The sequence below is a fragment of the Loxodonta africana genome, chromosome X (genome assembly GCF_030014295.1).
Source record: "Loxodonta africana isolate mLoxAfr1 chromosome X, mLoxAfr1.hap2, whole genome shotgun sequence".
Classification (NCBI taxonomy): domain Eukaryota; kingdom Metazoa; phylum Chordata; class Mammalia; order Proboscidea; family Elephantidae; genus Loxodonta; species Loxodonta africana.
The window spans coordinates 25,954,121-25,974,561 of NC_087369.1; the positions used below are offsets into that span (position 1 = coordinate 25,954,121).

A 20,441-nucleotide genomic window follows, 5' to 3' on the forward strand; every position below is an offset into this window, starting at 1 on the left:
CCCCTCACAAGAGGGCTTGCGTGTTGTCAGCCGACAGCCTGGCCGACTTCCTTCCTCTCTGGGCAAGATGGCGGGGGGCGAGGCGGGAGTGACTCTGGGGCAGTCACATCTTTCTAGCCAGGATCTCGCCACCTTGGTGAGGTTTCGCTTTGGGAGGACGCGGAGTGAGCGTGGGAGTGGGGATGGTCATGCCTCCCGGGAGGCGTTGGGGCGAGGCGGTGCCGGGCCGTCGGGAGCCTGAGTTAGGAGGGAGCCCCGGATCCGAGCGGCCTGCGTCGCGCTCGCGCCACCGCTTGCACTTCGACCGGTCTGCGAGCTGGCTGTGGGTGTGCGCGCTCGTGGGACCGCGAGCTCCTGAAGGATTCGGATGGAACGTCACGGAGTGTCATTAAGGCTTTGACCAAACTCTGAAGGCTTGGGAAGGGAGCATCTCCACGGCCTTCAGTGCTAAAGCTTCCAAAGTTGGGGGCCTCGGGCCTCCTGATTTCTCATAGAGTGGAGGCGTAGTCTTTTGTTGTGTAACGATTAGGGGTGCTTCGGGCTTCCAGTCATCAGAGCACAAGATTGCTTGTATGGGAAAAGCGCTTCAGAAGTAATAGAGAGCTGTACAGATGGTGATGAGCTATAGGTAGCAAACGTAAAGTCAGATGGAAAACCCTGTTTTGTCTTCTGTGCAGTGGTTTATAATAAAATGTTTCGTTGCAGGATGTTGCCAAGTTGACACCCCTTTCACACGAAGTCATCAGCAGACAAGCCACAATTAACATAGGTAAGAATAACTTGGAGTCCTGACATGCTTGATCACTGGCAAGTAATTTTAACTTCTCCCTTGGTGTGATTAATTGAATTATATGAGGTTTCAGGTATATAAGAAGTAGATACTGAACTCTTGTGAACAAAGCACCTGCTAGATTTCTTGGGAAACGCAGAGAATGCTGCAAATACCTAGGTTACAGACTGAGTGAGAAGGAAGGATGTAACCCAGACCCTGAAAAATTTAACGTAAGGAATTATATAGTCGTACGTAGCAGGAGTTTAAAGAAGAATTGAAAATATGGCTGTATTTGCTGCACGGGGTTATTGTGAGAGCAGTTTGTGAAAGTCTTATTTGATATATAAGCCATTATTAAGTGGAATATTTTTTTTTTCCTAATTGGCACCCTTCGAACTTTAGAGAAGTTACGTTGACTGTGTAAATTTTGGATATTTGAGAGTCTGTGCAAACATCACAGTAAAGCTTAGTTAGAAGTTAGACTCTACCCAAGGCCGTTAAAAAGTTCTAAAATATAATCTACCCTTGACAGCGTTACTGTAATTAAACTTGGATTGTTTTCTTATTTTCATAGATTCCTCTTAGTTGTGTCAGGGCTCATCATATCTAGTCACCTCACTCTGGAAATGGTAGAAAGCTTCTTAATATACAAGATAATACACGATATTTTATACTTTTTAGCGAGCGTATATTTTAAATGAAGTCAGTTATTTCTCTAATAACATATGGTGAGTAGCTATTATTACACTGTATTTTTTTTTTTTTTTTTTTTTAGGTATTTAGGATATGTTGGGTTTTTTTTGTGGTGGTTGAGAATATACATAGCAAAATGTACACCAATTCAACAGTTTCTACATGTACAATTCAGTGACATTAATTACATTCTTCAAGTTGTGCAGCCATTCTCACCCTCCTTTTCTGAGTTGTTCCTCCACCATTAACATAAACACACCGTCCTCTAAGGTTCTTATCTAATCTTTTTGAGTTGCTGTGTCACTTTGATCCCATATAGATAGTTCTTAAAAGAGCACATTGCTCAAGACAGACATTTTTTTACCAGTTAAGGTAAACTATTGTTTGGTTTTAAGAAGACCTGAGGGGCTTTTTTTGTTTTAAGGTTCAAAGATTATCTCAGGGCAATAATTTCAAGGGTTCATCGAGCCTCCATGGCTCCAGGAAGTCTAGAGTCCATGAGAATTTGAAGTTCTATTCGGCATTTTTCTCCTTTGATCAAGATTCTTCTGTGGATTCCTTGATCAGGATATTGAGTAACAATAGCTGGGCACCATCCAGTTCTTCTGGTCTCATGACATAGGAGGCACTTAGTCATGGAGGCAGTTAGTCACACATTCCATATCCTCCTCCTATTCCTGACTCACCTTCTTCCTCTGTTGCTCCAGGCAAATAGAGGCCAATTGTTGTACCTTGGGTATGTGCTTGCAAGCTTTTAAGACCCCAGGCAGAACAGAGGCACTAAACATGTTATTAGGCCAATTAACTGGGCTGTCCCATGAAACCATGACCCTTAACTTCCAAACTAAGAAACCACATTCCAGGAGGTTTTTCGTTGTACATAATCAGCCTCAGCAGCTACCCTTTATTTGTTGTTGTTGTAAGTATATCTATCACACAACTTTTGCCAGTTCGACTTTTTATAAGTATATAACTTACTAGCAGCAATTACAATAATTTGCTGTATGACTCTATCCTTAATCAGTACAATTTCTCCATCACTGTTTACCCCTCCCCCCTTTCCTCTTCTCTCCTGCCCCTGGCAACCACTAATAAACTTTGTTCTCTGTATATTTGCCTTTTCTTATATTTTTATAAGTGAGCTCATACACTGTTTGTCCTTTTGTGATTGACTGATTTCACTCAGCATAATATCTTCAAGCTCCATCCATCTTGTAGCATGTATCAAGACTTCGTTTCTTCTACTGGCTGAGTAGCGTTCCATTGTATGTATGTACCACATTTTGTCTATCCATTCATCTGTTGAAGGGCATTTAGGTTGTTTCCACCTTTTGGCTATTGTGAATAGTGCTGCAGTGAACATTGGTGTTCATTGGTGAGTCCAGTTTTTTGGGCATATTTCACCGCGTATGATTTTTAACAAGCTTGTCAGTTACACAGAAAGCTCTCTTTAGTCCTGTGTCAAAACAAGTTTTTAGTAGGAAAGGATATATAGGAGGGAAAATTGAAGCCACTATTGGTTTCATGTCCATACCTACAATGTGAGCTATGGCTTTGGTTTGCTGTTCTAACACTCTTGAAGAAATACTTGGTGTAATTGGATGCACATGGATTAATTTTCTGTACTTTGATTATAGGTACAATTGGTCACGTAGCTCATGGGAAATCTACAGTTGTAAAAGCTATTTCTGGAGTTCACACTGTCAGGTTCAAAAATGAGCTAGAAAGAAATATTACAATCAAACTTGGATATGCTAATGCTAAGGTGAGTTGTGTATTATGGAACTAGAAACCATTTAAGTTTAATTGGTGAATGTGCAGATAACAAATCCAAATCTTTTTTTAATTGAAACTTTTAGATTTATAAACTTGATGACCCAAGTTGTCCTCGGCCAGAATGTTATAAATCCTGTGGAAGTAATACGCCCGATGAGTTTCCTACAGACATTCCAGGGACCAAAGGGAACTTCAAATTAGTCAGGTGATCTCTTTCATGCTAAACACACTTCACATTTTATGTATATATTATTTCTTGTTTTTTTGAAATATTTAAGGGAATGATTTAAACCCAATCGTGGAATGGCTTTTTTATTTTCCATTATTTTATGTTTTTATTGTCTATCATGAAGTTAATTTGGCACCCCCTTGAATTTTTGTACCCAAGGTGAGTGCTTCACTTGCTTCACCTTAATCTTGGCCCTGATCAGAGATCAGCAAATTTTTTCTTTAAAGTGCCAGATAGTAAATATTTTTTTTCTTTTTTTTTTAATTGTGCCTTAAGTGAAAGTTTACAGTTCAAGTTAATTTCTCATACAAAAATTTACACGCATACTTTTATGTGACCCTAGTTGCAATCCCTTTAACGTGATAGCACACTCCCCCCAGTTTCTTGTGTCCATTCAACCAGCTCCTGTCCCTTCTTGCCTTTTCTTCCTGCCTCCGGACAGGAGCCGCCCATTTGGTCTTGAGTATCTGCTTGAACTGAGAAGCTCACCCTTCACGAGTATTATTTTATGTTTTATAGTCTAGTCTAATCTTTGTCTGAAAAGTGGCTTCGGGAAGTGAATATTTTTTTACTTTGCAGGCCATAGGGTCTCTCTTGTACCTGCTTAGCTCTGCCTTCTATCATAAGGCAGATGTACATAATACGTAAATGAAAGATTTTGGAAGTGGGCCAGATTGGACTTGCAAGCCCTAGTTTGCCAACCCCTGTTTTAGATCATGAAGTGTGAACATACAATTTTAAAAATAGTAGCAATTCTGTATGAGGTCTATAATTTTGTTAAAATAGCACTGACATCTCCATTTTAGATTGGCAATTCCAGTTTTTCAAGGTGCTAGAGACACTGTCAGCAGATTATCCTTTCAGGTGTCACTCCCCTTTCTCTTAACACAGATTTTACAGTTTATTAAGTTTTAGCTTTCAAGTTGATGGCTTTCCCGATATATACTCTATACCCCGTTGTACACCATAGTCACTTTAATTGGATTTGGGAGTTTTTGTCTCTTCAGGTGAGTTATTTCTACATATAACTTAGTTTTATTTACTTTGTAATGATCTACACTGATTTTACTCAGCTGGTTATCTTTTTCCTAAGTGATTAATTTCAGGAAGTCTATGCCTTGCATGTTTAAGTATCGATTTTAAGGCTGACTGATATTTCTCAATTGTTAGGCATGTTTCCTTTGTTGACTGTCCTGGCCACGATATTTTGATGGCTACTATGCTGAACGGTGCAGCAGTGATGGATGCAGCTCTTCTGTTGATAGGTAAATAATATCAGAATTGGATTGGACAAACCAGTGTGGAGCAAACCAAAGATGGAATATTTAAAGGGGAGCTAGTGCATTCAAGGGTCATATCCATTACCTGCTAAGGATGACATGAATGGAAACATGGCATTCAGGAAGACATCCCTGCCTGCTAGCTTTCACAAAATACTAAACAAGATGGATTTGGGGCTGATGTCTTATGAGAGTGTTTATGGTCATATCAAAAAAAAAAAAAGTAGTGCATTTTTTTCCCCACTTAAATCACATGAGATGGTTTGTTATTTTAGTTTTAAATTGATTTATAAAAATACTTGTATGGTGGGTTTTTTGTTTATTTGTTTTGGGGGGTCATCTCTACACTGTCTGTTGCAACGTTGACTTAGAATGGTTTTATTTAGGTGCAGATATTCACGTGAAGTGCTGAAGGCTAGGCCTGCATGGAGGTTTTCAAAGCTAGGGTTGTGCTTCCTTATGTGAGCTGAGATTTCGTTCCTGTGGGATATAATTTGCCAAGAGCATGCCAGATGGGTATAATACAGGACTCCTGAACATCACAACTTGGGGAGGGTCATCATTGGAGTGCTGAACAAAACATGCTTATTTCTTTATAAAACACTGTTGTTGGGCGCCTTCCCAGGTAGTGTTTTCTTCTCCCCTTTGTTAAGGAGGAGCCCCTGATATTTAGTTATAATTCATAGACTATATTAAATGTCTTTCCCTCTTAAGTACTCTCCACCTCTCAGGAGCTTGGCAGGGCCAGAACAGTTCAAAGATTGAATAGAGCCAGAGGGCTATACCTTATGCCAGAGCAAAAGCTGAGGCCCAGTAAAAACCCTGAGAAACCAAACTTGTTAAGTCTAAGCTTCTAGCTCAGGAGCAGGAATGGGAGCTAAAAGGATGGGAGGATCCAGTGAACACAGGCACAGAGGATGAAGCAGGGGCAAAAGGTGGACAGTTGGCAGTGATAACAGTGATATCCAGGACTTCTGCCTCTAGCAGGGCTAGGGCATCCAAGAGCTTATTAAGTGCCAGCTAATTGTTTTTTGTTGTGGTGGTGGTGGCACAATGCTGATAACAAAATTCCCATTTTAACCATCAACGTGTATAATCGCATTAAGTATATTCACAATGTTATACAACTATTCCTGCTAATCTAGTTCCAGAACTCTTTCATCACCCCAAAAGAACCCATGCACATTAAGCAGTCACCCGTTCCCCTCTCTCCTCAGCTCCCAGCAACCACTAATCTGCTTTCTACCTCTGTGTGTTTGCCTATTTTGGATCATTCCGGTTAATTCTTATATATCTTTTTTATACTTCATCATCTAGCTGGTAATGAATCTTGCCCTCAACCTCAGACTTCTGAACACCTGGCTGCTATAGAAATCATGAAACTGAAGCATATTTTGATTCTACAAAATAAAATTGATTTGGTAAAAGAAAGTCAGGCTAAGGAACAGTATGAACAGATCCTTGCATTTGTACAAGGTAAGAAGCTGGAATATCTAATAAGTCTGTGAATTAACTTTGAGAGCCCTGTAATTCTGGTGTTGTTTTTAGGTGCCATTGAGTCAGTTTTCAAGTCATAGCAACCCCATGTGACAGCATAGAGCTGCCCCATAGGATTTCCTAAGATACAATCTCTACAGAAGCAGATGGCTAGGGCTTTGTGGAGCTGCTGGGTATGTTTGAACTGCCAGCCTTTTGGTTAGCAGCTAAGCACTTAACTGTTGTGTCACCAGGGCTTCTTTAATCCAGATATTATGTGTTAATCTACTTTTAACATAATCACCTAAAACAGAATAAATTTACGGATCTTTAGGCTTTATTTCTCTACCTACTATTTGCTGTTATTAGCTGCCATCGAGTCAGTTCCGAAGTGTGCAGAGTAGAACTGCCCCATTGAGTTTTCAAGACTGTGGTCTTTCGGAAGCAGATTGCTGGGCTGTCTTCCGAGGAGTGTTTGGGAAGGTTTGAACCGCCAACCTTTCAGCTAATAGTTGAGCATTTAACCATTTTCATCACCCAGGGACTCACTACTTGTTAGTCACTCTCTTATAAGTAGTGAAATCTATGTTTCTGAATTTAATATACCAAGGAACAGTTTTGGTGACTGAAAGTCAGAATTGAAGTTGTCTTCTGGAAACTTAGACCTTTTAAAAAATTCTCCACAATGATAGTAAAATGAATCAAAGTACTTTTAAAAAAATTTAGTCTGACACTATCCTTTTTTATTTTTTTAACGTTGTTGAGAATATATACAGCAAAATATCCACCTTGTCAGCAGTTTCTACATGTACAATTCAGTGACATTAATTACATTCTTCTAAGTTGTGTAACCATTCTCACCCTCCTTTTCTGAGTTGTTCCTCCCTTGTTAACATAAACTCACTGCTTCCTAAGGTTCCTATCTAACCTTTTGAGCTGCTGCTGTCAATTTGATCCCATATAGATAGGCCTTAAAAGAGCATAATGCTCAAGGCAGACATACTTTACTAGTTAAGCTCAACTATTGTTTGGTTTTAAGAAGACTTCAGAGGATGTTTTTGGTTTAAGGTTTAAAGATTCTCTCAGGGCAGTGGTTTCAGGGGCCCATCCAGCCTCCATGGCTCCATAAAATCTGGAGTCCATGAGAATTGGAAATTCTGCTCTGCATTTTCCCCCTTTTGATCAGAATTCTGCTATAGACTCTTTGATCAAAATGTTCAGTAATGGTAGCTGGGCACCATCCAGTTCTTCTGGTCTCATGGCAAAGGAGGCAGTTGTTCATGGAGGCAGTTAGCCGCACATTCCATATCCTCCTCCTGTTCTTGACTCTTTCTTCCTTTGTTGCTCCAGGTGAATAAAGACCAATTGTGCTTTGCATGGCCAGACACTATTCTTATGAATAGCTATTTCGAGCATTGGAACTGACAGTGATTTACTTAATCTTTATAGTGTCCTTTTCTCTAGCAGCATAGCGTCTTACATTTGGGGAAAGACATGATGCATCTTATTGTTGAAATGATTCTCTCAGCCTTATTTTTTTTTGCTAGAAAGATTGACTTCTTACGAATCCAGTACTATCATAAAGAAAAAGAATGTCATTTTGATAAAAATCTCATTATGCTTGGTCTATTTCTTCGACCAGCCTGTTTGACATATAATTGATAAGGAGCAAGCATATGTGCCTGGAATGTTTGATTAGCAAAGAGTCTGTAATTTTATCTTGACATTTATTGGGAGGTTAATTACATGTTACTGGAAATCTTTTCAACTAATAAAGTACTCTTTCCCAGGAGTGCCAGTATTTTATTCTCTTAAACAGTTTTATCATTTTACTCTTAAATGTGTCTATTAATATAATTTTTTTTAATTTTCCCTAAAAGGGATAATATTTTCAGTGGAAACAATGAACAGAGTATTGGTATCTTTCTAAATAGAATTATCACTTTCCACCTGTTAGCATTTGTGTGGCAATGTTCAGACATCTATTTTAGTAATCTTAACAATTGTTTTATGTAGCAGAATTGGAGAACAAATTCTATAAAACTCAAGAATTACCATCTTTCTGGATTTTGTCATATAGGGACAGTAGCAGAAGGAGCTCCTATTATTCCAATTTCTGCTCAGCTGAAGTACAATATTGAAGTTGTCTGTGAGTACATAGTAAAGAAAATTCCAGTACCTCCAAGAGACTTTACTTCAGAACCCCGACTTATTGGTAAGTGGTAGGATTCACCTTTAAGCCTTAATTTGATCTTTTCTACGCTGGTAATTCTCCTTTAGGGGTGTTTATTAATATATCATCTTTGCCTAGTGATAGTAAATCATAACCTCCATAAATCTTTTTTAATTTTAAAAAAAGGGAATGGGGTTATGAAATCCAAGGGCGACAGTTAAACTCAGTGGAGTGAAATTAAAACTCATATAAATTGAAATGCATCAATTCCAAGATTGCGTTGGCAATGCTGGATTGCATCACTGGATGAGGGACAGAGTCCTGAATACAGTTGGAAGGAATGTTAACCTTTTTTATGTGCTGTATATGGTATGTGATCAAGTTTAGTAATGTAGTAGTTTCTGTGGTTTTATAACATTTTAGTTAGGAACAGGATGTTAGAATTTTCGTACAAATGATTTCAGTATACCATTAATGATGATTTTAATGTCTTTTTCACTTTAATATAAGTCTGCAGTACCATTATTGGTACAGTTTGTTTATCTGAGCCTGTGGTTCCTACATAGGGATGGAGGAGTCTTTTCAGAAAAGACATTTGAGCCCCTCTGATCCTCCAGGCCTCCTGTGTGTGTTATGGGAAATGTTCTCTTAGGTGACTGTGATGTGTACCCTTTGTTAAAAATCACTGTTCTCAGTACCTAAGTGCAGGTTACAGTCTTAGAGTTGTTTTGTAGTTCTAAAACTAAATTTTTATTAGAGAAGACATATTGAGGTATATGAAGAAAAAAGTCCACAATCTCCCTGACTCCTGTTTCTAGCCCCTCAGCCCTGACGTAGCCAAAGTTGACTGTTGTTGTGTATAGTTCCACATCTTTCTTTTGTTCGTATCATCACATATAAATACACACAGGCATTTACTGCTTTACTGTTTCTTTATGGAAGTGGGATCATACTGTGGATATATTTTTTTTTTTCCTTCCCCTTAACAGTATATGAGGGTCATCCTTCCAGATCATTGCCTGTTGCTCTAACATTCTTTTTTAATAGCTGTATGGTACCTCATAGTATTTTGTGTGTGTGTGTGTGTGTATGATGCCTCATAGTATGAATATACTTACCATAACAGGCCACCTATTAATGAACTTTGACATTACTTAGGCTACTCTGTCCAATCAACTCACTGGCACAAACAACACCACCACCACCCTAAGTAAGGCTGCAGTAAGCATTGGAATAATTAATGCTAGATTTTGTGACAAACTCATCCCTATGGTATAAATATTAAATAGCTACTATTTTAGAAAAGTTTGACTTGGAAGAGAATGTTTCTTCTAAAGTTAAAATTGACAGGATTGGCTTTAATTTGTTTTCTTTTAGTTATTAGGTCCTTTGATGTCAACAAGCCTGGCTGTGAGGTTGATGACCTTAAGGGGGGTGTTGCTGGTGGTAGTATTCTGAAAGGAGTATTAAAGGTAAGCTGGGTTTTAAATTTTTTGTTTTGTTTTGTTTTTTACTTCCCGTTATGTTAATCAGGAAAAAATGACGGGAAATCCAAATCGGAAAATAAAATAGTTTTTTCATAGTGTCTGGTACCTCAGATAGGGATTTGTTTTCTGTTATGTCTTTTGAGTGTCTTACCTCTACATTTCTAGGCTCCTTGTAGGTATGGAGCACGTTTTACGTGTTGATAGCCTTGTGTGGCAGGTCATGAGCAATAGTTGGATGGTTCGGGTTTTAAAGATCTCTTCCACATCTTTTTTTCCTCCTCCTTTAATAGTGAAGTTTCAGTTTTGTGGTCTGCTTGTTAGAACTCAATATAGAAATAATATTTATGTTGTTCCAGATATTTTTAATTACGGATTTATATGTTCACAGGTGGGCCAGGAGATAGAAGTCAGACCTGGTATTGTTTCCAAAGACAGTGAAGGAAAACTCATGTGTAAGCCAATCTTTTCCAAAATTGTGTCACTTTTTGCGGAACATAATGATCTTCAGTATGCTGCTCCAGGGGGTCTTATTGGTAAGGATTTTCCTGTCATTCCTATGCTTTTAATTGATGGGCATTCCTGGTACCTTTCATGGGAAATGGATTACCCAAAAGGATACATTAATTGTAAAATTTTAATTGGACATTTTAATAATCAAATGGGGGTAGGGAAACGTTCATGTGGCTCAGCTATTAATTTTAGGTCATGAGATGGTTTCGTGTGTTTGTAAGAATTACCATTTTTGTGGTCTTTTATTGTGATGAAATACACATGACAAAGCGTTTGCTGTTCCAACCGTTTTTACAAGTACAGTTCAGTGATACTAATTACATTCTCCATGTTTTGCAGCCATCACCACTATTTGTTTCCAAATTTTCTTATCACCCTAACAAACTCAGTACCCCTTAAGCAGTCCCTCCCCATTTCCTCCTCTCAGCATAAAGAATACATTCTGGCTTAGTATATAGATTAACTAACTCCTTTTTAGCAATAACAAAATGAGGTCTATAACCCAGCATTCAAAATACCTAACTATACTTCTTTTTTAAATCTCTACACACTTTTTGTGGTAGAGGGTAGTTGCTTTTTATGTGTATTTTTACAAATGGAAAGTTACCCACAAATGTCAGCTGAATCCTGTCAGATCATACTTAGACTGAGGCAGGATTAAAAGCATAGTGGTTAAGTGCTGTGGCTGCTAACCAAAAGGTCGGTAGTTCGAATCCACCAGGCACTCCTTGGAAACTCTAAGGGGCAGTTCTGCTCTGTCCTATAGGGTTGCTATGAGTCGGAATCCAACGGCAGTGAGTTTGGTTTTGGTTTTCTGGTTACTTTGCATTAGGTAGAAATTGCTGAAATAATTTATGGATTTCCTAGTCCTTTAGAACTTAGTGTATTGCCAGATGTCCAGGAAAAGGCAGATTCAGTGGGAATTAGAGGTAACGTATCCTGGAAAAATTTGGTGAAAGAGTTTGTCTTTGGTTCTCTGGGTTTTGGCTATATAATTCATTTTTCCATTCTATCCTGATAACTAAGAATTTACTGTATACAATTTTATCTGCTTAGTTTGCCTTTGTTTTTTCTTCTGGTAAACAGTGAAACTTTAAGGTTTTTGAAAATTATGGAAATTTTCAAACATAAAAGTAGAGGTAGTAAAGTAACGACAACCCCCATGTTGCGACCACCCAGCTTCCGCAGTTACTAATGTTCCACTACTCTTGCTTCATCTATGTATCTCCCCTCGAAGACACAGAGCTAAATTATTTTGAAGTGGATTCTAGGAATCTTAACATGAATTCTTTTTTAAGATATCTTTTTGATCAGCCTTCAAGGGGGAAAACGGCAAGCAGATATTCTACAAATTACTCGTTATGAATTCTCTCTGTTTTCAACATTTGTTATGGGTACTCAGACTCATTTTTTAGTTAGGCTACTATCTTTGTTAAGGAGCCCTAGTGGTGCAGTGGTTAAGCCCTTGACTGCTAACCAACAGGTTGATAGTTTGAACCCACCAGCCATTCATAGGAGAAAGATGTGGCAGTCTGCTTCCGTAAAGATTCACAGCCTTGGAAACCCTATGGGGCAGTTCTGCTCTGTCCTGTAGGGTTGCTATGAGTCAGAATTGACCCGACAGCAATGGGTTTTTTATTATCTCTATTTGTGCCTTTTTTTTTATTATTTAAATTAAATAAATTCTGTTCTCAGTTGCTCACCTAACCTGTAAGTTTACAGTTCTGTTTCTTCTGATAAAATGGATTTTGTCACACCTGTGTAGCTGTTACAGGAGTATGAAAATATAAGTACATATTAAAATGCATAGATATATGCTAAATTTTGGATGAACAGTTGGCTTTATAGGCATTTTAAGAAATAAAAAGTTGAATTGTGTGTATCTTACTTTCTGTTAGGAGTTGGAACAAAAATTGACCCCACTTTGTGCCGGGCTGACAGAATGGTGGGGCAGGTACTTGGCGCAGTTGGAGCTTTACCTGAGATCTTCACAGAATTGGAAATTTCCTATTTCCTACTCAGACGGCTTCTAGGTGTACGTACTGAAGGAGACAAGAAAGCAGCAAAGGTAAATGCTTTTTATAATTTCTGTTTCAAAAAAGAGACAAACACCAAAGGACTAATGGACCACATCTACCATGGCCTCCACCACAGTGAGTCCAGTATAGCTAGATAGTAGCTGGCTACCACCACTGACTGCTCTGACAGGGATCACAATAGAGGGTCCCAGACAGAGCTGGAGAAAAATGTAGAACAAAATTCTAACTCACAAAAAAAAAAAAAAGAAGACCAGACCTACTGGTCAGTCAGAGACTGGAGGAACCCCAAGAGTATGATCCCTGGATACCCTTTTAGCTCAGTAATGAAGTCACTTCTGAGGTTCACCCTTCAGCCAGAGATTAGACAGGCCCATAAAACAATTGCCAACCTTTTGATTAGCAGCCATAGCACTTATACTTAACTGTTGCACCACCAGGGCTCCAAATAATAGGACTAGGAGATACTAATTAACTTATTACCATGTGTGGTAACCGTTATCCAATTTTACTCAGGCTCAGAAGGTTCCAGTAACCAGCTTAGGGTACGTGACTAGAATTGGATTTCCAGAACCCATGCTAACTTACGTAACCATTGTCCTGCTCTTCCCCCACTTGAGGATATTTTGTAATCCATTTCTGCCATACAACCGTTTCAGAATTTTAAGAGGTTCTGTATTATGGTTATTAGCTTATATTTTAAAGGTGCCTGTGTTTAACTGCTAACTTTAGTCTACATATACACACATACGTACATATACACACACTATGTGTGTATGGTTATAAAGATGGGGTGGCAGCAGCGTCAGACCTCCTTGCCTAACTTCACAAGGGGAAGGAGAGAGTCATTATCAGCATCGACAGCCCAAGGCTGAGTCCTGTGAAATGGAGGTCAGATATACACCCCCTCTCCAACCTTTTTACCAATTCCTACACCAGCTGTCCTCATGGCACTCTCTACTTCTCTGCTGGGTTCGATAATTTGTTCCAACGGCCACACAGAACTCACAGAAAATACTCAGGATTATGGGGTTTATTAGGGAATTAACAGGTTACAGTTGAGGATCAGGAATGACCCAGGATACAGTTCTCTTCAGTCAGGACAGCTCCTCAGCTGTGCTCAGACGCAGACCTCTCCCTTGGCCCTTGGGCCCCTTGGACTGGCCTCTGCCCTGGTTGGGCAAGTGTTACAGAGCCCTTCGGCTGTGCTGGTAAGTGCCCAGAGGCACCCCACCCTGCCAGTAAGTCTCCTGCCCGAAGGCACTCAGCTCTCTTGCTTTGTGTTGACAAGCCTACCGAAACCACCTTGTTCCGTGGGCAGGAAGCCCACTGTGCCATCTTGCGCTGGTCTCCTGGTTCTGCTGCCACCATCTCTCTGCCACTGCTTCTTGTTGTCTTGTACCATCTCCAGTGTTACAGCTCTCTCTCTCTCTGTCTCCTGGGTCTAAGAGGTTCTCAGCTTAGGGACCCTGGATCCAAAGGACGTGTTCTGCTTCCAGCTCTTCTTTCTTGGTGGTAGTGAGGTCTCTCTGCTCTGGGATTGGCTGTCTTTAAAGCCTAGCAGGATGGCAACTGTTACCAATCCCCTCGTTAGGGTTCCATACACCTTATTTTCATGGTCCCACCCCACCCCCCAAGGGTGCTGTGCACCTTATTTGCATTATTAGCAATTGTCATGGATTCAATTGTTTCCCCCCAAAATATGTGTCAACTTGGTTAGGCCATGATTCCCAGTATTGTGTAGTTGTCCTCCATTTTGTGATTGATGCAATTTTCCTGTGTGTTATAAATCCTAATCTCTGCCTATGGTTAATTAGGCAAGATTATATTAAAGAGGATTAGGGTGGATGTAACACCTTACTAAGATCACATCCCTGATTCAGTGTAAAGGGAGTTTCCCTGGGGTTGGCCTGCACCACTTTTTATCTTTCAAGAGATGAAAAGGAAGCAAGCAGAGAGTTGGAGACCTCATACCACCAAGAAAGCAGCACTAGGAGCAGAACACATCCTTTGGACCCGGGGTTCCTGCATGGAGAAGCTCCTAGTCCAGGGGAAGACTGATGACAGGGACCTTCCTCCAGAGCTGACAGAGAGAGAATGCCATCCCCTGGAGCTGACGCCCTGAATTTGGACTGGTAGTTTACTAGACTGTGAAAGAATAAATTTCTCTTCGTTAAAGCCATCCACTTGTGGTATTTCTGTTATAGCAGCATTAGATGACTAAGACAGCAATCTTTCCAACCCCCTTGATGGACCACAAGCACCTTGTCATTTGGTGGGAGTTACAAGACCATGGCAAGAAAGGCCATATAAAAAGGGATCTATCACACCGCGATGGTTTACTTATTTTCCAAAGTATCTAGTAAATACCCACAAATTTACTTGATTTGAGGGCTTATTTTTCTTCAATTTATTTCCCTAGGTGCAAAAACTGTCTAAGAATGAAGTGCTTATGGTGAACATAGGATCCCTGTCAACAGGAGGAAGAGTTAGTGCAGTGAAGGCTGATTTAGGCAAAATTGTTTTGACTAATCCTGTGTGCACAGAAGTAGGAGAAAAAATTGCTCTTAGCCGAAGAGTTGAGAAACACTGGCGGTAAGTTTTATTTATTAGCTTTTGTTACTGTCTACTAAAGACATAGGATTTCCTTGTGGAGCTTAGTTCTTGGAGTGTATACACACGTACGCATGCACACTTTTCATTGAATGCGGTAGTTCTTATGATGTTAACTCTTAGCTATTTATTCAGATGACTTTGAAATCTGTATCTTTAGCCTGAATTCATGAGACTATAGTCCCATGTTTTAGTCCAAATGCTGCAGTTCGTTGCCATTCATTTCAGTCACAACCTATGTAAAAACCAATGAATTTAGGTTCAGTATTTCAGTTGTCTTTGACTCTTGATAGCTTTTTATTTTGAAATAATTTCAAACTTAACAGAAAAATTACAAGAATTTGATAGAGAATTCCTGTATACTCTACCCAGTTAAAAAAAAAAATCTGTGTGTACAATATGTACATATGTATGTGTGTGTGTATAATTTTTTTCTGAACCATTTGAAGAGTAGGTTGCATGTATCGTGCCAATTGACCTCTTAATACTTCAGCGTGTATTTCCTAAAAACAAAGCTATTCTTATATAACCACCTGAAAAAATTTAACATTGATAAAATACTGAAATGTATAGTCCATATTCCAGTTTTCTCATTTGTCCTAATAACATCCTTCAAAGCATTATTCCCCTTCCGGTCTAAGATCACGCATTGTAGTTAGTTTTTATGTCTCTTTGATCTCTAATCTGGAACTACCTCGGCCTTTCTTTGTCCTACGTGACGTTGTCAATTTTGAAGAATAAATGCTAGTATTCCTGCTTCTCATCATATTTTCCCCTCCTCTACACCCCCTGGATTTAGTATCCATTGATGATTCTTGCCTAGATTGAACTTGACTGTGAAGATTGCAAAATAGTGGGTTTTTCCCCCCCGCAACTTCATCATTCCACATTTATCATTTGGTATTCTTCCCCGTTATTTGTTTACTTATCTAGTTATAACGTGGACTTGTGGAGTCCTATTTTGTTCAATAAGTTACAATCCTAGCTCAATGTACTCAAAGGACCTAGAAGCAACAGCACCCTAGGTGGACCTGAACTGCTCTTGTTGGATCTGAAGGAGTGGTTATATATTGATAGACTGAAAATGGACATATTTATGGCAGCGACTTCTTATTTGCTTTTCCTGTCATGCATGCTGGCCAGAGCCAATCAGGTTCTAGGAAGCTAAGAAGATAGTGTAGGCTTTCTTTATGAGAACAAACTTGAATTTGGAAGACAGACAGGTAAAACCAGTTATGTCATACGATTATTGGTACTAATGGATGTAAAATTCATGATTTTATTTTGTTTTCATTTTGCAGCTTAATTGGTTGGGGTCAGATAAGAAGAGGAGTGACAATCAAGCCAACAGTAGATGATGACTGAAGACTCCCAGTTAAATAATGTATTTGTATGAAGTCAGAATTTCTCTTAACAACCTAGGAGTATATTTTCAAAGGAATACCAAGGGATTAATTTCACAGTAGTAGCTGTAAGGTCATTCTCATTTTTTGGTGATGAAAATTTAACCTCTAGTACGAAAATAGGGTCTATAATAAATGTAAAAATTGGCATAATGTTGGATTTACTCTACATTTTAGCAGAAATTAATCATTCCCAAATGAAGCTAAATTGTTTGCTACAGCCAGCCTTTGCTGTAGCACACATGCCGCTATACCTGTTAGAAATAAAGTCTGTCTTCTTCTTCTTCTTCTTCTTCTTTTTTTTTCCATGATTCATCTTTGGGTAGTACCAGGCTTGAAGGACTGTTGCACCAGTAAACATTTGACACAAATTCTCCTTAAAGACCAGCTGTTCTTTTCTCTATATTTTATGTTGCTTTATCTTTGAATTTTAAGGTGAAAAGGAAATTAACAGGTTCAAATTAAATTATCCTTTAGAACATGGGCGAACCTTTCCTTCCTCTGACTCTGTTCCTAGACTGGAACACAGGAAATTAAAGCCAGTTCTAGTCTCTCACTGAGAATATTTCTGCACTGGCTTACCCCTGAACCCAGATAGTCTTCCCGCATTGAAAAATAGTGTTATACCAGTTGATAACAGATTACTAACAGAGATCTTTCCCAGCCTTGTTTTATGTTTTCTGTTAACTCTTTAATTGAAATGGTTATGATACAAATTCAAATATAGTAATCTTTGGATCTTTCAAGAAGTAAAAGATACTCGACATTACAGGGTGAGCCCCTTGAGTTTTAACTGATTCTCCGTGTTCCTACACTTTTTCTCTGCTGTATTTTCTTATTTATTCGTTTGCTTCCTAAGAAGATTCTGTTAGAGCATTGGTTCCCAACTCTGGCATAGAATTGCTGGGAAGCTTTAAAAAAAAGAAAGAAAGATGGCCCCACAGACACTCTGACTTAATCTGTTTGGGGTAGAGCACAAGCATTATTTTTAAAAGCTTTCCAACCTGTTGTCAAACCCATTGCCATCGAGTTGATTCAGACTCATAGTGACCCTATAGGGCAGAGTAGAACTGCCCCATAGGGTTTCCAAGGAGCAGCTGGTGGATTCGAACTCCCAACCTTTTGGTTAGCAGTTAACCTCTTTAACCACTGCACCACCAGGGCTCCAAAAGCTTTGAGAGTTGAGAAGTAGGAACATGGAACAACACAGAATCTTACTGAGTTTGAGTAGTCTGATAATACTTTTTAGTTCGCATTTCTTAGATTTACATTTAAGGCAGGATTGGATGCCACACTCATGATACTGTGCTCTTTTGGGCCCTGAAGCTGCCTTGTAAGAGTTTAAAAGTTATGGCTATGTGTTATTTAAGTTTATAAGTTTTAAGGAAGCATTTTAATACTTGGCTGATTTTGAAGGGTTGTGTTGTAGCATGAGGAACATATTTATTTAAAGCAACTTCCTATTCTAAACGTGAACTTGATATCTAACATGTTCCCATGTGTCTTGTAAGCATCTACCTGAAATTCTGGAATAATGTACAACCAAAAGCTGTCAATAGTTGACTGATTGTTGTAATTAGTCTCATGTTGGAGCTGAAACCAGAAGTCCGTCGTAATTAATGTCACGCATTCACACGGGTTTCAGACAAATTATTTGCAAAGCACATGCTTAATGCAGTGGGTATCCACAGATGTAAAAACAGTGAGCCTCATTTTCATAGGACTTGGAATCATTGTATCAGTTCTCAGCAAAAGATATACTTGGTTGAGAATCATTGCCTGTAACAGGATGTTAATTGATAAAAGTAACGTTGCATATGTAAATCCTGTTGCTTCTGCTGTCAAGATATTTTCAGCATCTGCCCAGTTCTCACCACCGCCGCTGCTACCACCCTGGTCAAAGCCACCAGTGGCCTTCTCCTGGAATAGCCTAACTCCTCCCTGCTTCCACCCTTGCCCCACTGCAGTCTGTTCTCAGCATAGTAGCCAGCGTGATCCTTATAAAATTTAAGTCAGATTGTCACTCCTGCTGAAAACCGTTCAGTAGCTCCCATTTTGCTCAAAAATGCCAAGTCCTTACAGTGGTCTAAAGGCCTGATATGATCTGAACCCACATAAACTTTTTTATAAAAAGCTTTTTAAGAACACTGAAAAAAAAAAAAGGATAAAATCAGAAATTACTTTGCAACAGAAGACCAAATAGCTGGGACTTTTAAAAACATCCGACATCCAATTCTTTAAAAAGTTGATAAACTTCTGGCAAGTCTAAATTTAAAAAACATCACAAAGAAATAGGACTCAGGAAACCTCCACCCGCTACCGTCAAGTTGATTCCTACTCAGTGACCCCATAGGACAGAGAAATGCCCCATAGGGTTTTCAAGGCTGTAAATCTACGGAAGCTGACTGCCACATCTTTCTCCCGAGGAGCGGCTGGTGGGTTCTGACTGCTGCCCTTTTCGTTGTCAGCCAAGCGCTTTAACTACTGTGCCACCAGTGCTCCTTAGGACTGAGAAAGGGGCTGTAATAAGGAGCATATTAAAGTCTTAGTGCTATGTACAACACTGATAAGTTGTAAAGTTAGTCTCAAAGAAAGGGACATGAAAACTGTCTAGTTCTAATGTTATCCAAATGACTTTCAAACTGATCTAGAAATCTCTGTTTCACTCCTTGTATGTAACCAAAGAAGTCCTGATGGTGCAGTGGTTAAGAGCTATAGCTGCTAACCAAAAGGTCAGCAGTTTGAATCCACCAGCTGCTCCTTGGAAACCTTATGGGGCAGTTCTGTGTCCTATAGGGTCGCTATGAGTCGGAATTGACTCAGTGGCAATGGTCTTTTGGTTTAGGTAACCAAAGAGATGTGTGGATCTCTCTGTTTTGTAGAAGAAAAACATTTTTTTTTTTTATTAACTTTTATTGAGCTTCAAGTGAACATTTACAAATCAAGTCAGTCACGTATAAGTTTATATACATCTTACTCCATACTCCCACTTGCTCTCCCCCTAATGAGTCAGCCCTTCCAGTCTCTCGTGACAATTTTGCCAGCTTCCACCTCTCTCTATCCTCCTATCCCCCCTCCAGACAGGAGATGCCAACACAGTCTCAAGTGTCCACCTGATAAAATTAGCTCACTCTTCATCAGCATCTCTCTCCTACCCACTTTCCAGTCCCTTTCATGTCTGATGAGAAAAACATTTAATAAGAGTGTGGAAATGACTGTACTCTTGTAAAACTTCTGAAATTCCATTTCTAGAAAAACTTGATATGGAGAAAGTTCAGTGAAATGGATGCTTCTCTGGAAATGCCTTTCTTAGAAATACTAAAACAAACCAGAAACCCTTAAAAGATTGGTAGTCAATGAACTGAAAAGGCTATTCAAATATTACTGTACAGATAATTCTTATTTAAATTGTTCCAGAATACGGGGCGGGGGGGGGGGGAAGACGACCTAAGTCATTGTTTCCTGGTGGCATAGTGGTTAAGTGCTACAGCTGCTAACCAAAGGGTCAGCAGTCCGAATCCACCAGGCGCTCCTTGGAAACTATGGGGCAGTTCTACTCTGTCCTATAGGGTCGCTATGAGTCAGAATCAACTCAACGGCACTGGGTAACTCATTGCTTGTTAATCCCTGCTACTCAAACTTGGAGAGAATACTACCAAAAAAAAAAAACATACTAAAGTATTAGTAAATTAAGTCCAGTAATGTATAAAAGTAGGATACATTCTTGTACATACACGTTTTATAGATTAAAAAGAGAAAAAGCATACCTTAAAAATGTATTTGTTATATCAACCCAAATAGGGAAATCACAAAAACAAATTAAGATTAATTTTTAAAAAATGCTCAAAACAGGGAATCATTGAAGTCAATATGCAAAAGATCACAATAATCAAAGAGAGGGACTAAATACAGGTGGCATAGAACTGCCATATGGAGAGGGATACAAAGCGATATAGGACAATACAAGTTAGGTTTTTACTTAGAAAAATAGGG

The 20,441-nt window shown here is 39.2% G+C and overlaps 1 protein-coding gene across 1 annotated transcript; it reads left to right on the top strand.

Moving 5' to 3' along the window:
* The first annotated feature begins 6 nt into the window (after window positions 1-6).
* On the top strand, window positions 7-16,735 carry EIF2S3 (eukaryotic translation initiation factor 2 subunit gamma). The gene is made up of 12 exons (XM_003415947.4): window positions 7-136; window positions 706-769; window positions 3,103-3,230; window positions 3,325-3,446; window positions 4,641-4,735; window positions 6,068-6,226; window positions 8,307-8,441; window positions 9,777-9,871; window positions 10,275-10,419; window positions 12,295-12,464; window positions 14,855-15,027; window positions 16,347-16,735. Exons 1-12 carry the CDS (start codon window positions 68-70, stop codon window positions 16,408-16,410), a joined length of 1,419 nt encoding a protein of 472 aa, XP_003415995.1. The 5' UTR covers window positions 7-67; the 3' UTR covers window positions 16,411-16,735.
* Window positions 16,736-20,441: the final 3,706 nt, after the last annotated feature.